The sequence below is a fragment of the Stegostoma tigrinum genome, chromosome 30, assembly GCF_030684315.1.
Source record: "Stegostoma tigrinum isolate sSteTig4 chromosome 30, sSteTig4.hap1, whole genome shotgun sequence".
In the NCBI taxonomy this organism is placed as follows: Eukaryota; Metazoa; Chordata; class Chondrichthyes; order Orectolobiformes; family Stegostomatidae; genus Stegostoma; species Stegostoma tigrinum.
This window is the reverse complement of record NC_081383.1, coordinates 36,931,928-36,943,984: the sequence shown is the minus strand read 5'-3', so window position 1 is coordinate 36,943,984 and position 12,057 is coordinate 36,931,928. Positions and strand designations below refer to the sequence as shown.

The 12,057-nt window shown below is 43.5% G+C and overlaps 1 protein-coding gene across 2 annotated transcripts in view; it reads left to right on the top strand.

Moving 5' to 3' along the window:
• LOC125465738 (procathepsin L-like) overlaps positions 1-12,057 on the top strand; it is a 46,142-nt gene that overhangs the window by 22,274 nt on the left and 11,811 nt on the right. For both annotated transcript variants that reach the window (XM_048559516.1, XM_048559515.1), the window contains exons 3-4: positions 6,586-6,708; positions 9,735-9,887. In XM_048559516.1, the coding sequence (XP_048415473.1) occupies positions 6,586-6,708; positions 9,735-9,887 (276 nt within the window). The remainder of the gene's footprint in view (positions 1-6,585; positions 6,709-9,734; positions 9,888-12,057) is intronic.

The following is a 12,057-nucleotide window of genomic DNA, read 5'->3' as shown; positions in this document are numbered from 1 at the left end:
ACTGCAGGTGCTGGCACACTGAAACCAAAACAGAAATTGCTGGAAAATCTCAGCATCTGTGGAGAGAAATCAGAGTTAAATCAGAGTTTCGAATCAAATTGTGTCAAGTTTTTTTTAAGATAGATTTCCGCCATGGATTCAATGCGTTTTCTCATGGTGTCTTATTGACTTGTCTGATTAATGACCTACCCTGATCCTGTGCCATCCATCGTGTCCGAGTCCATTCCCTTTTTACCATGCGCTATTCCCAGAATAACTTGCCATTGCCAGACACTCTGAAATGGCCGGCCAGCTCTTGTGTCCGTGCCATCTTTAAAGGGCTATTGTGCACCTGCGCAAACACTCCAAGTGCAGAGCTGCTCTGCATGGCTTTCTGGTGTTAAACTCCATGGCTAGAGGTATAATGTGAAGCCTCTGGATGTCCTGCTCAACAGGATGTCCTCTTTCCCCCCCCAGCACCAGCTGTGGAAGCCATGCTAAGCTGTTTTATAGTTATCACCGTACAATCTCAGCCGTCTAGGGGAATGCATGGTAATGCCGGAAGAAGGTCAAACTCCTTCTGCTGTCTGCTATAGTGAGTGTCCCATCTTCTCTCCAATAAATTTGAGCTACTGCATTTCAGAAAGGCAAATTAGGGCAAGACGTTTAATGGTCAGGTCCTGGGGAGTGTTGCTGAACAAAGTGACCTCGGAGTGCAGGTTCATAGTTCCTTGAAAGTGGAATTGCAGGTAGACAAGATAGTGAAGAAGGTGTTTGGTACATTTGCCATTATTGGTCGGTGCATTGAGTATATAATTTGAGAGATCATGTTGCAGCCATACAGGCCTTTGGTTTGGCTACTTTTGGAATATTGCGTGCAGTTCTGGTTGCGCTGCTATGGGAAATATTTTGTTAAACTTGAAAGGGTTCAGAAAAGATTTACGAGGATGTTGCCAAGGTTGGAGGGTTTGAACAGCAGGGAGAGGGTGAATAGGCTGGGGCTATTTTTCCTGGAGCTTTGGAGGCCTGGCAGCATCCTTGTAAATCTTTTCTGTACTCTATCTAGTTTTGCGACATCCTTCCTATAGCAGGGAGGCCCAGATGGCCGAGTGGTATTATTGCTGGACTGTTAATTTAGAGACCCAGAGAATGTTCTGGGAACCACGGTCAAATCCTGCCACAGCATATGCTGGAATTTGAATTTGATAAATATCTGGAATTAAGAATGTAATGATGAACGTGAATCCATTGTTGATTGGTTTTACCAACAATCTGGTTTACTCATGTCTCCTAGTCCTTAAAGTTACCAATCTATTTGTTTTTTTTTAATCTGACTGCTTCTCTGCCAAGTAGCTACTGAAATATGATTCATTTGTGCATTTGTGAATCTGGCTTCATTGTCTTTTCAAGCTGGATAGTTGTGGGCAACTGTTCAAGAGCTTCAACTTGTGCAACTGAACACATAGGTCCAGGGCCCATGCTTCTTCCTTTTGAAAACAACTTTAGTCCTTGAAGGTTTTAGCTATTTCAAGTTCTCTTCCAAGACTCTCAACATCCTGACTTGGAAATATATCACTGTTCCTTCAGTGGATCAGCATCCTGGAATTCCCTCCTTAACGGCATTGTGGCTATACCTAATACCAAATGGACTACAGCAGTAACTCAGAATGAGCCAATAAATACTGGGCCATTCTGCAAAGCCCAGATCCCATGAATCAATAGTAAAGTTCCAAAAATCATATTGGAACTTGAAAATTAGTGATCTATATTTTACCACCATGACAATATAGTAGCATACCCTAGGATCTGCTTTTAATTCGATACTTAATGTAAACATTATTTACTTAGATGGGGGGTGTGTAGGGCATAATTTCAGAATTTGCATATGGTACAAAATTTGTATTTATGCTGAATTGTGAGGACGATAATAATAGACTGCAAGAAACCAGGTGGAATAGGCAGAGATGTGGCAGATGCAATTTAATTCAAAAGCCATTCAGGTATGGAAACTGCCATTCTTGCCTAGTCTGGTCTGTATGTGACTCTAGACCCACAGCATTGTCCTGTACAGCTGCAACATGATCGCCCAACTTTGTACTCAGTGCACTAACAATAAGGGCTGGCGTACCAAACACTTCACTATCCTATCCAGCTGCACCTCCACATTCAAGGAACCATGAACCTGGGCTCCAAGGTCTTTGTTCAGCAACACACCCCAGGATCTTACCAGTGAGTGTATAAGTCCTGTCCTCATTTGCCTTTCCAAGGGCAGCACCTCATATTGGTCTGAATTAAACTCCATCTGCATCTCCTTGGCCCCTTGGCCCACCTGTTCAAGATCCCATTGTACTCTTTCATCCAGCTTCACACTTTCTTATCTTGGATTCTGCAGCATCTGCAGTTCCCATTATCTCTGATCACAATTTTAACTTCTTTGCTGTCCACTACATCTCCAAATTTGGTGTCGTCTGCAAATTTACTAACCATACCTCCTGTGTTCACACCCAAATCATTTATATAAATGGCAAAAAGTAGTGGGCTCAGCACCTACCCTTATGGCACACTGCTTGTCACAGACCCCAGTCTGAAAAGCGACCCTCCACCACCACCACCCTATATCTTTTACTTTTGAGCCAGTTCTGTATCCGAATAGCTAGTTGTTCTTCTATTCTGTGAGATCTAACCTTGTTAACCAGTCTGCCATGGGGAACCTTATCCAACGTCTTAGTAAAGTCCTTATGGATCACATCTACTGCTCTGCCCTCATCGATCCTCTTTGTTACTTCAAAAAACTCAATCAAGCTACTGAGACATGATTTCTCCCACACAAAGCCATGTTGACTATCCCTAAACAGTCTTTGTCTTTCCAAATACATGTAAATCCGATCCCTCAGGACTCTGTCCAACAACTTGCTCACCACTGTCAGGCTCACTGGTCTATAGTTCCCTGGCATTCCCTTACCACCTTGCTGAAATAGTGGCATAATGTTGGCCAATTTTCAGTCTTCTGGCACCTCACCTGTGGCTATCGATGATATAGTAAGGTGCCCAGTAATCACTTCCCTAGCTTCCCACTGTGTTATAGAGTACACTTATCAAGTCCTGGGGATTTATCCACCTTTGTGTGTTTTAGGACATCCAGCACCACCACCTCCTCTGTAATATGGACATTTTTCAAGGTGTCGCTATTTATTTTCCTACGTTCTATATCTTCCATGTCCTTCTCCGCAGTAAACACTGATGAAAAATACTCATTTATTATCTTCCCCAGTCTCCTGTGGTTCCACACATAGGTGGCCTTGCTGATCTTTAAGGGACCCTATTCTCTCCCTAGTTACTCTTCCGTCTTTAATGTATTTTTAAAATCGCTTTGGATTCACCTTAACCCTATTTGCCAAAGCCACCTCGTGTTCCCTTTTGCCCTCCTGACTTCCCTCTTATATATGCTCCTACTGCCCTTACACTCATCTAGGGAGTTCACTCAAGCCCTTGCTAAGGCAGAGTGACTGAAGGTGGGCGCTGGGCTGCCTGACATTCGGCCCTTTTTTGGGGGTAGCACCTTGACTGTGAACATTCTCAGCAGCTGACTGAGTGTTTTTCAGCCCGTGGACCAGTGTTGGAAACTGACTGTGACTAGCTCCCCACCCCCACCTGGGCTATTCCCCGTGATGAGGCTGGGGGCTGCTGTCATGTAGGACAAACTTACTCCCTCTGTTTGTCCAAATGGCGAGGTCCAGTGGGGTAATGTGAGCCTGGTATCTCTGGCTAAGGGGGCAAAGCACAGAACGGCGAGGGCAGGCACAAATATTGTGACTATTCAGACACACTCTGAGTGAGTGAGCGCTATGACAGTGTGAGTGAAGAGTCCAACGATATAGCCTAGTCCAGTCCAGGAGCTGGGTATGTGATCCCGAGCACAGACTCCTTGATGCTTGATTACCGTGAGAGTTACTTGGAGTGTTTGAGGTGCAGAAAGGTCCTCTATGCAGATTGGGGATGTGCCATGAGGTTCATAGAGTCTGGCATATGTGGGATGCCAGTGTCCACAGACACATTGTGTTGAGGTTGTACAGGACGTGGGTGAGGCCTCGTCTGGAGTACTGTGTCCAGTTCTGGTCTCCCTATTAAAGGAAGGATATTGTTAAGCTGGAGCGGGTTCAGAAGAGATTTACCAGGATGTTGACAGGAATGGAGGGTTTAAGTTATAAGAAGAGGTTGGATAGGCTGGGACTTTTCACATTGGAGCCCAGGAGGTTGAGGGGTGACTTTGTGGAGATTTATAAAACCAGGAGGGCTATAGATAAGGTGAATGACAATTATGTGGAATTTAAAGACTAGGGGACATATTTTTAAGGTGAGGGGAGAAAGATTTAAAATAAAAAAAACTTACAGGGCAATTTTTTTACAAAGAGAATGGTTTGCGTGTGGAACAAACTTCAGAGGAAGTGGTAGATGTGGGCACTGTTACAATGTTGTAAAAACATTCGGATAAGTACATGAATAAGAGATGTTTGGAGGATATGGTCCGAGCATAGGCAAGTGGGACCTAGTTTATTTTGGAATTACAGTTGACATGGCATGGACAGACCGAAGGGTCTTGTTTCCATGACTCTGTCTGTGTGTCTGGGGCCCATCCTGAACTGTAGTTTCCTGGTTCCAGCTTATTTGGTGAGTTTGTTAAGATATAAAGCTGAGTATCATTGGGCATCAACAAAATGTTTAGTGGAATCAAGGCTTGTAGGGAAAATGCTGGAAAGTAGATGTTGGGAATGTTGGATCAGCCGTGATCTTATTGAATAGTGGAGCAGGTTTGAGGGGCTGAACAGGCTACTCTGGCTCCTATTTCTTTCGGTCTTTACAAGCAAAAATCCTCCTTGAATGGTAACTCACTGCTGCCTTGTGAGGAACTCAGCTCACTGCTTGTGGAAAGTGCAGAGGTTTGCTCCTGACCGTGACATTGGCTGAGCCAGACCCTTCACCTGATACTGCTGAAAAACTCACCTGAGCCCACATCGCTCAGACCCCTGTCAAATTCTGCCCAGAATTTCTGGTAGCCAGCTTCTTCTTTTTCGAGCTGTGGTTATTTTGAGTCTGTAGCAGTCCTCTTGAAAGAAATAGTCAATTTGGAATTAAGAGTTAAAAAGCGGCCGTGGTATTACGATGTTCTGACACGGTGATCACAGGATAAGTGTCTAGTTCTTCTTACTCACAGGGCACTGAGGGATATACAGTGACTATTGCCTGGCCTGTATTATTCACAGCCTGGAAGCAAATGTAAAGAAAAGAAAGTAATAGTGATAGATCAACATTACCTTTCCCTCACAATTGCTCGCATGGACTTTGGCTTGGGAATGGTTCTGCAGATGTCGCTGTTCTCTGGTAGCTTGGTGTCTATTTGTGAGCTTTTTATCAGCCTCTTAGTGAGTTTTCACAGTCACACCTTGCCCTGTCTTCATCCAGTGTCTGCAGGCGCAAAGTGTTCCAGCAGGGAATTGGTCGTGATCAGGAAGACGAGGAGAACTATAATGGGGGACATCAGCTCGTATCAGTGTAGAGAAGGCACTTGTGGTGCTGTGATAACTCTGGGCCAGGAGGCCTGGGTTCAAGCCTTAGCTATTTTGGACGCGTATCATATCTGAACAGGTTAATTAAGGATGTTGCACGGAATAACCATTGAAGATCGCAGCTTCTGATGCTGGATCCACGATAATTAGGAAACTTGATGCTCGAAGCATTGTGCAAGTTCATGAAATTTGTATTGGTGAATGTTTCAAGCTGTGTAACGTGAGGGTAAAGAAGTCTTTGTTAGCCATTTCTGAGTATTGGACACGCTGAGAACTGTACAGTTGGCATCCCTTGATCTAGGAGCAGCAATATTTAAAGTGAACTTGCTTTGTTTCGATATACTCTGTGGACAAGCTTTGGGCATTTCACTGCAGATAGACTTTAACTCTGTAAAAGTGTGAGGTGATGCACTTTGGAAGAATTAAGACAAAGAAGTATGCAGTTGAAATCTGCCTGGATGGAGCAGTTTAGTGATGAAGAGAGACCTGATAAGCTCGGGTTGTTTGCTTTGGAGCAGAGAAGACCAAGAGGGGACCTGACAGAGATGTATAAGATTGTGAGGGGCATGGATAGAGTAGTCAAAATCAACTGTTCACTCTAGTTGAAGGGTCAGTAACAAGGGGCATAACAGCATGAAGTTTAGAGGGGTTTTGAGGAAAATCTCTTCCACCCAGAGGGTGGTAGATATGCAGTGTCATATCCGGGAGCACAGTTTAGATGGGAAATCTCAAAAACATTAAAAAGTGCTTACATGAGCATTTGAAACGTCATAACATACAAGGCTGTGGGGCTAGTGCAGGAAAGGGGGATAGGTGGTTAGGTGTTTTTCTTTTTATTGTTGGTGCAAACTCATGGGCTGAATGGCTTCTTCTGTACTGTATGACTGTAACTGTTTCAGAGACGTGGTGTAATAGTTTTTGCTGATATTCCCTGCAGAAGTGACGCACTGATCTTATTATCTAAATAGATAAACATATCTTGAGGCTAGAGCCCACTTTTTCCAAAGTGTCTCATGTCATTGATTTTCTGCCTTTTCCTCAGATTGAAGATGATGTTCGGAGAATGGTGTGGGAGAAAAACTTCAGATTTGTGGAAAATCACAATTTGGAGTACTCGCTGGGTAAACACAGCTTTAATCTTAAGATGAACCAGTTTGGAGACTTGGTAAGTGAGGACGTATTAATGCGAGAAGGAGTCTGAACAGGTAGAATCCCTACAGTGTGGAAGCAGGCCCTTCAGCCCATTAAGTCCACACCAGCCCTCTGAAGGGCATCCCACCCAGACCCACACTTCCTGAATTTCCCATGGCTAATGCACCTAGCCTGCACTCTGTGGACACTTTAGAATGGCCCATCCACCCAACCTGCGCATCTTTTGGCTGTGACGGGAAACTGGAGCATCCAGACTTGGGATGGAGGAGGCTGAGCAAACAGCTCACTCCCAGGACATGAGTGTACCCTTTAAATATTCTGATACTTCTAATGCATAAAAAAGCCAAGTCACCATCGTCATACCAGACCATAAGGCCGCTCTGTCATTAGAGAGAGATGGCTGGTGGTATTTAAACTGAGGGTCATCATGCCTGAGGTGAGGGGAGAGGCCGAGAAAGCGAGTCCTTCATGGTAATCTCAGTCAGTGTGGGAACTGACCCCATGCTGTTGGCATCATTCTGCAGCACAAGCCAGCCTTCCAGCCTACTGAGCTAACCTGACCCCATATATATGTTACATATGCATACATAACATCAATATAAAGAGGGTAGGAGCATTCTTGAGAGAAATCAGGAAGGCAGAAAGGGGGTATGAGATAGTATTGGCAGATAAGCTTAAGGATAATCCAAAGAGATTCTATAAATACTTTAAGAATAAGAGGGTAACTAGACAGAGGGTAGGGCCTCTTAAAGATCAAAGGGCTTGTCTTAGTGTTGAATGCCAGGAGATGAGAGAGATACTAATTGAATATTTTGCGTCAGTTTTTTACTGTAGAGAAAGGAATGGAGTCTAGAGAATGCAGAGGAATAAACTTTGACATTTTAAGAACAGTTTACATTACAGAAGGGGATGTTCAGGAGGTCTATGAGAATATAGAGGTGAATAAGTCTCCAGGACCTGATCTAATGTATCCCAGAATGTTGTGGGAAGTAAGGAAGGAAACTGTGAGATGCTTTGCAGAAAAATTTGCATCACCTATACCTATAGGTGAGGTGCCTGATGCCTGGAGAGTGGTTACTGTTATACCTTTGTTAAAGAAATTTTGTGAGGAGAAGCTGGGGAACTATAGACCTGTGAGTGTGACTTCGGTTGTGGGTATATTGTTGGATTTGATTATAAAAGATAGGATTTACGGACATTTCGAGAGACAGAAATTGATTAGGGATAGTCAAAGCATGGTTTTGTGCGAGGAAAGTCATGTCTCAAGATTTTTTAGGAAGTTACCAAAAAGATTGAGAGTGGTGCAGTCGACATTTCTTCGGATTTTAGTAAAGCCTTTGACATTTGCATGGTAGACTAATTGATAAAGTTGGGTCACACGGGTTTCAGGGTGAGTTTGCCAATTGGATACATAATTGGCTTAACGGCAGAAGACGGAGAGTAATGGTGGAGGGTTGTTTTTCAGGCTGGAGGCCTGTGACCAGCGGTGTTCCGCAGGGATCAGTTCTGGGTCCTCTTTTCTTATTCGTACAAATGATTTGGATGATAATGTAGAAGGCATGGTTAGTAAGCTTGCGGACAACACCTAGATTGGTGGCATCGTAAACAGTGAAGGAGGTTTTCTGAGATTAAAGAGGGATCTTGATCAAATGGGCCAATGGGCTGAAAACTGGCAGATGGAGTTCAATCTGAATAAATTGGTCCAACAAACAAGGGCAGGGCTTATACAATTAGTGGTAGGGCTCTGTGGGTTGTGTTGAGAACAGAGGGACCTAGGGGTGCAGGTACATAATTCTTTGATGCTTGCACCACATGTAGACAGGATGGTTAATAAGGTGTTTGGCACACTTGCCTTCATTGCTCAGTCCTTTAGTATAGGAGTTGGGAAGTCATATTGAGGTTGTGCAGGACATTGGTGAGGCCTCTTCTGGAATACTGTGTGCAGTTCTGGTCACCCAGTTATGGGAAGGATATTAAGCTGGACAGGGTTCAGAAGAGATTTACCAGGATGTTGCTGGGTATGGAAGGTTTGAGTTATAGTGAAAGGCTGGATAGGGGGGGAGGTTGAGATGTGACCTGATAGAAGTTTATAAAATAATGATGGTGGTTGCCATTTGCCTAGGATGGAGAATTTCAAGACTAAGGGGCACATTATTAAGGTGAGAGGAGAGAGATTTAAGAAAAGACGTGAGGCAATTTTTCTTTTTAAACAGTATGGCTCATGTGTGGAATGAACTTCCTGATGAAGTGGTGGATGTGGGTACAATTACAACATTTAGGTGGATACATGAATAGGAAAGGTTTGTAGGGATATGGGCCAGGAGCGGGCAGGTGGGACTAGTTTAGTTTGGGATCATGTTTGGCATCAACTAGTTAGACCGAAGAGTCTGTTTCCATGCTGTATAACTCGATGCGTTTATGTAATATGTAACATATATAAATATTATAATGATGCTACATGACTCTCATTTAATCTAGTTTCCATATTTAACCCTGGTCTAGGTTGTGGGAAGCTGAGCAGCTAAAGAGGAGAAAGGACTTACTTTTTGATAACTTGTCTGCCTTTGTAGAACTGCCTGTGGGCCGAGAGGACCAGGAGTGCTTCCTCTCTGCCTGCACTTTTAGGATAGAAGACTGAACCCTCTTCAAGATCTTGGAGAGGATGCGGAAGAAATTGACTAGATTGGTACCAGGGATGTGGGCAGCGCGTTACGTGGAGGGAAGCTGGAGTTGTTCTCCTTGGAGCAGAAGTTATTTAGAAGAGGTGCTTATGAAGAGTGGATATTGAAAAACATTTTCAGGTAGCAGAAAGTTCCAAAACTAAGGGTCATAGATTTAAGGTAACAAGATGCAGAAAAATGTTTTTACTTACTGAGTTACGACTTGGGATGCCATTCCTGAGATGAGTGGTGGAAGCCAATTTTCACAAAGGAAGCTGGATTAAATGCTGGAGGGGGAAAGTTTTCCTTAGGACATTTTGGGAGCCCTTACTCTGGTTCCTGACGCTGACTCCTTTATTGCGATCTTGTCGCATTTCAGACCTTGGAGGAGTTCACTGAGCAGATGAATGGATTCCGTCTCTTTAAATCCAGGAACTCATCCCGGCCACTTGCAAAGATCCCTGAACTTGCTGAGATTCCCAACAGTGTGGACTGGCGTGATGAGGGATATGTCACTCCAGTGAAGAACCAGGTACAAGTGAATTTCATCTCTAGAATAAATTTGAGGACAGATTCCTTATCAGTGATAGGCAGAAATGTGGCTGGACAGATGATTTGAATTCAGCTTCTGAGGGTGAAATTGCCATTCAGTCAATGGCTGAAAACCAGCCAGAGTGAATCATCAGTCTGTTTTACATATTCCTGATCTTTGTTTTTTTTTAGTGACTTCTGTCTAGTGGTGTTTAAGAAGCCTGCCAGGGTTACAATCCAAAATATGTGAATAGAGTGGTTTTATTTAAGGCAAAGTGGATAAGACTATAAAGGTAAAGAGAATAAGATCTTGCAAAGGTAAGTTTACAGAAGAGCTGGGAGGAGAGTTGACTCCAACATAAATATTGGCTTGGACTAGTTTAGGTTATTTCTGCGCCATATATCTGACAGAATCATCTATGAATGTGGTACCCTGCTAAGGGAAGTAATGCAAGCCCCATCTTTAGTTTTAATGCTGACATTCCACTTGTACTAGAACCTGCACCAGTTGGTAGTAATGGTGGGGGTGAGTGCCGAGCAGGGGAGCTCGAGCACCTGAGTCCTCCACTAACAGCTGATGATGGTAAGATAGTGCAAATAAAACAGTCAAAACTGACCCTGTCAGGGATAAAAAGGATGTCTTTCGGGAAACAGGACCTTGAGGGGAGAAAGTGCCGACACATAAAGGATTCCTTAACCCAATGTAAATCACAGGCTTCATTCCCTGTACGTTCTGTAAATTCTTCCTTATATAGCCTTCATTTTCCTCAATATTTGTAATGACCTGATGCCCTTGGAATAAAGAATCCCTTAATCACGATCTTGGGACTTGTTTGGTTCAAATCTCATTTTGCATATGGAACATCAAATTCAATATAATTAGGAGAATGATGCAGTTGATAAGAGGAAGGGCCTGTGTGTAGATTGACAGAGACTTGAGTGTTAGATGTATAAATCAGGGCAAAAATTTGTTGGGCTTTTCTGCCAAGACGCACATTTATGGCTTAATTTTCATTTAAAGAGATGAGAAGCAGAGTGGCAAAACATTTGTGTATGGTGAAGGTGTCCTCACCTCCATATTTCTACAAGGAGATTGAATCAGGTCTACTGTTCCACCAGGTACAATTCTCAGGAACATAGCAACAATCGGAAGGTGCGGTAGGGAGTGCAATGGATGTGAAAATAATAACTATTATATTGTTACAAGCTTATCAGTCAAACATATTTTATTACAAGATCAAATTTCAGCCTTCTAAATGATTGTTATCCCCTGTATTGATTGGAGCCAGGTAGATCTCACTGACTACAAGGTCCTTGATTGGAGTTATTAACCTGGGCCAAAGAGGAAACCCAGGCTGACTGATATAAACAGGGGATTTAGAATCTCTTCAATTCAAGGGACTGAATGTTTAACCAGTGTACTTTGCACTAGTAAATAAAAGGTGACTTGGGTGATAGGATACCTGCTTCTGCGTGGTTATTTCAATTTTCAAGTCAGGCTGTTGAGTGGTAGTGATCCTATATATCTGCGGCCTTTATCCTTCCAAACCTTAGAAATTATGGGTTTGAAGGCGCTGTTGAGGGAGAAGAGGTAGCTGCTACAGTGTACCATGTAGATGATACATACTGCTGCCACGGTGTGGCGATGGTGAAAGGGGATGAATGTAGAAGGTGCTGGATGGGATGGCCACAAACAGGCTGTTTTATCCTGGGTCATGTCAAGCTTCTTGAATGTTGTTGGAGTTGTGCCAGTCTAGACAAGTAGAGAGTATTCCATCACTATCCTGGCTTGTGCCTTGTAAAAGGTGGGCAGGGTTTCAGGAGGCAGAAACCAGATTACTTGCTACAATATTCCCAGCTTCTGATCTGATCTGCTTTATAGATCTGACCATTTAAGGACCTTCTGCTTCAGCCAACGCACTGATAATCTGGGGCAAGATCATTGAGACAGTGAGGGCAAACCTTATTAAATCCTTCCAGAGTTCCGGTCACCCTGTTATTGCAGGGTATTATTAAGCCAGGGAAGGTTCAGTAAGCTTATTGCTGGGAATGGAGGCTTTCAGTTATAAGGAGAATTTTTATTGGAGGCATGGGAAGTTGAGAGGTGACCTTATTGAGGTTTATAAAATCATGATGGGTGTAGATAAGGCGACTGGCAGGTATCTTTTCCC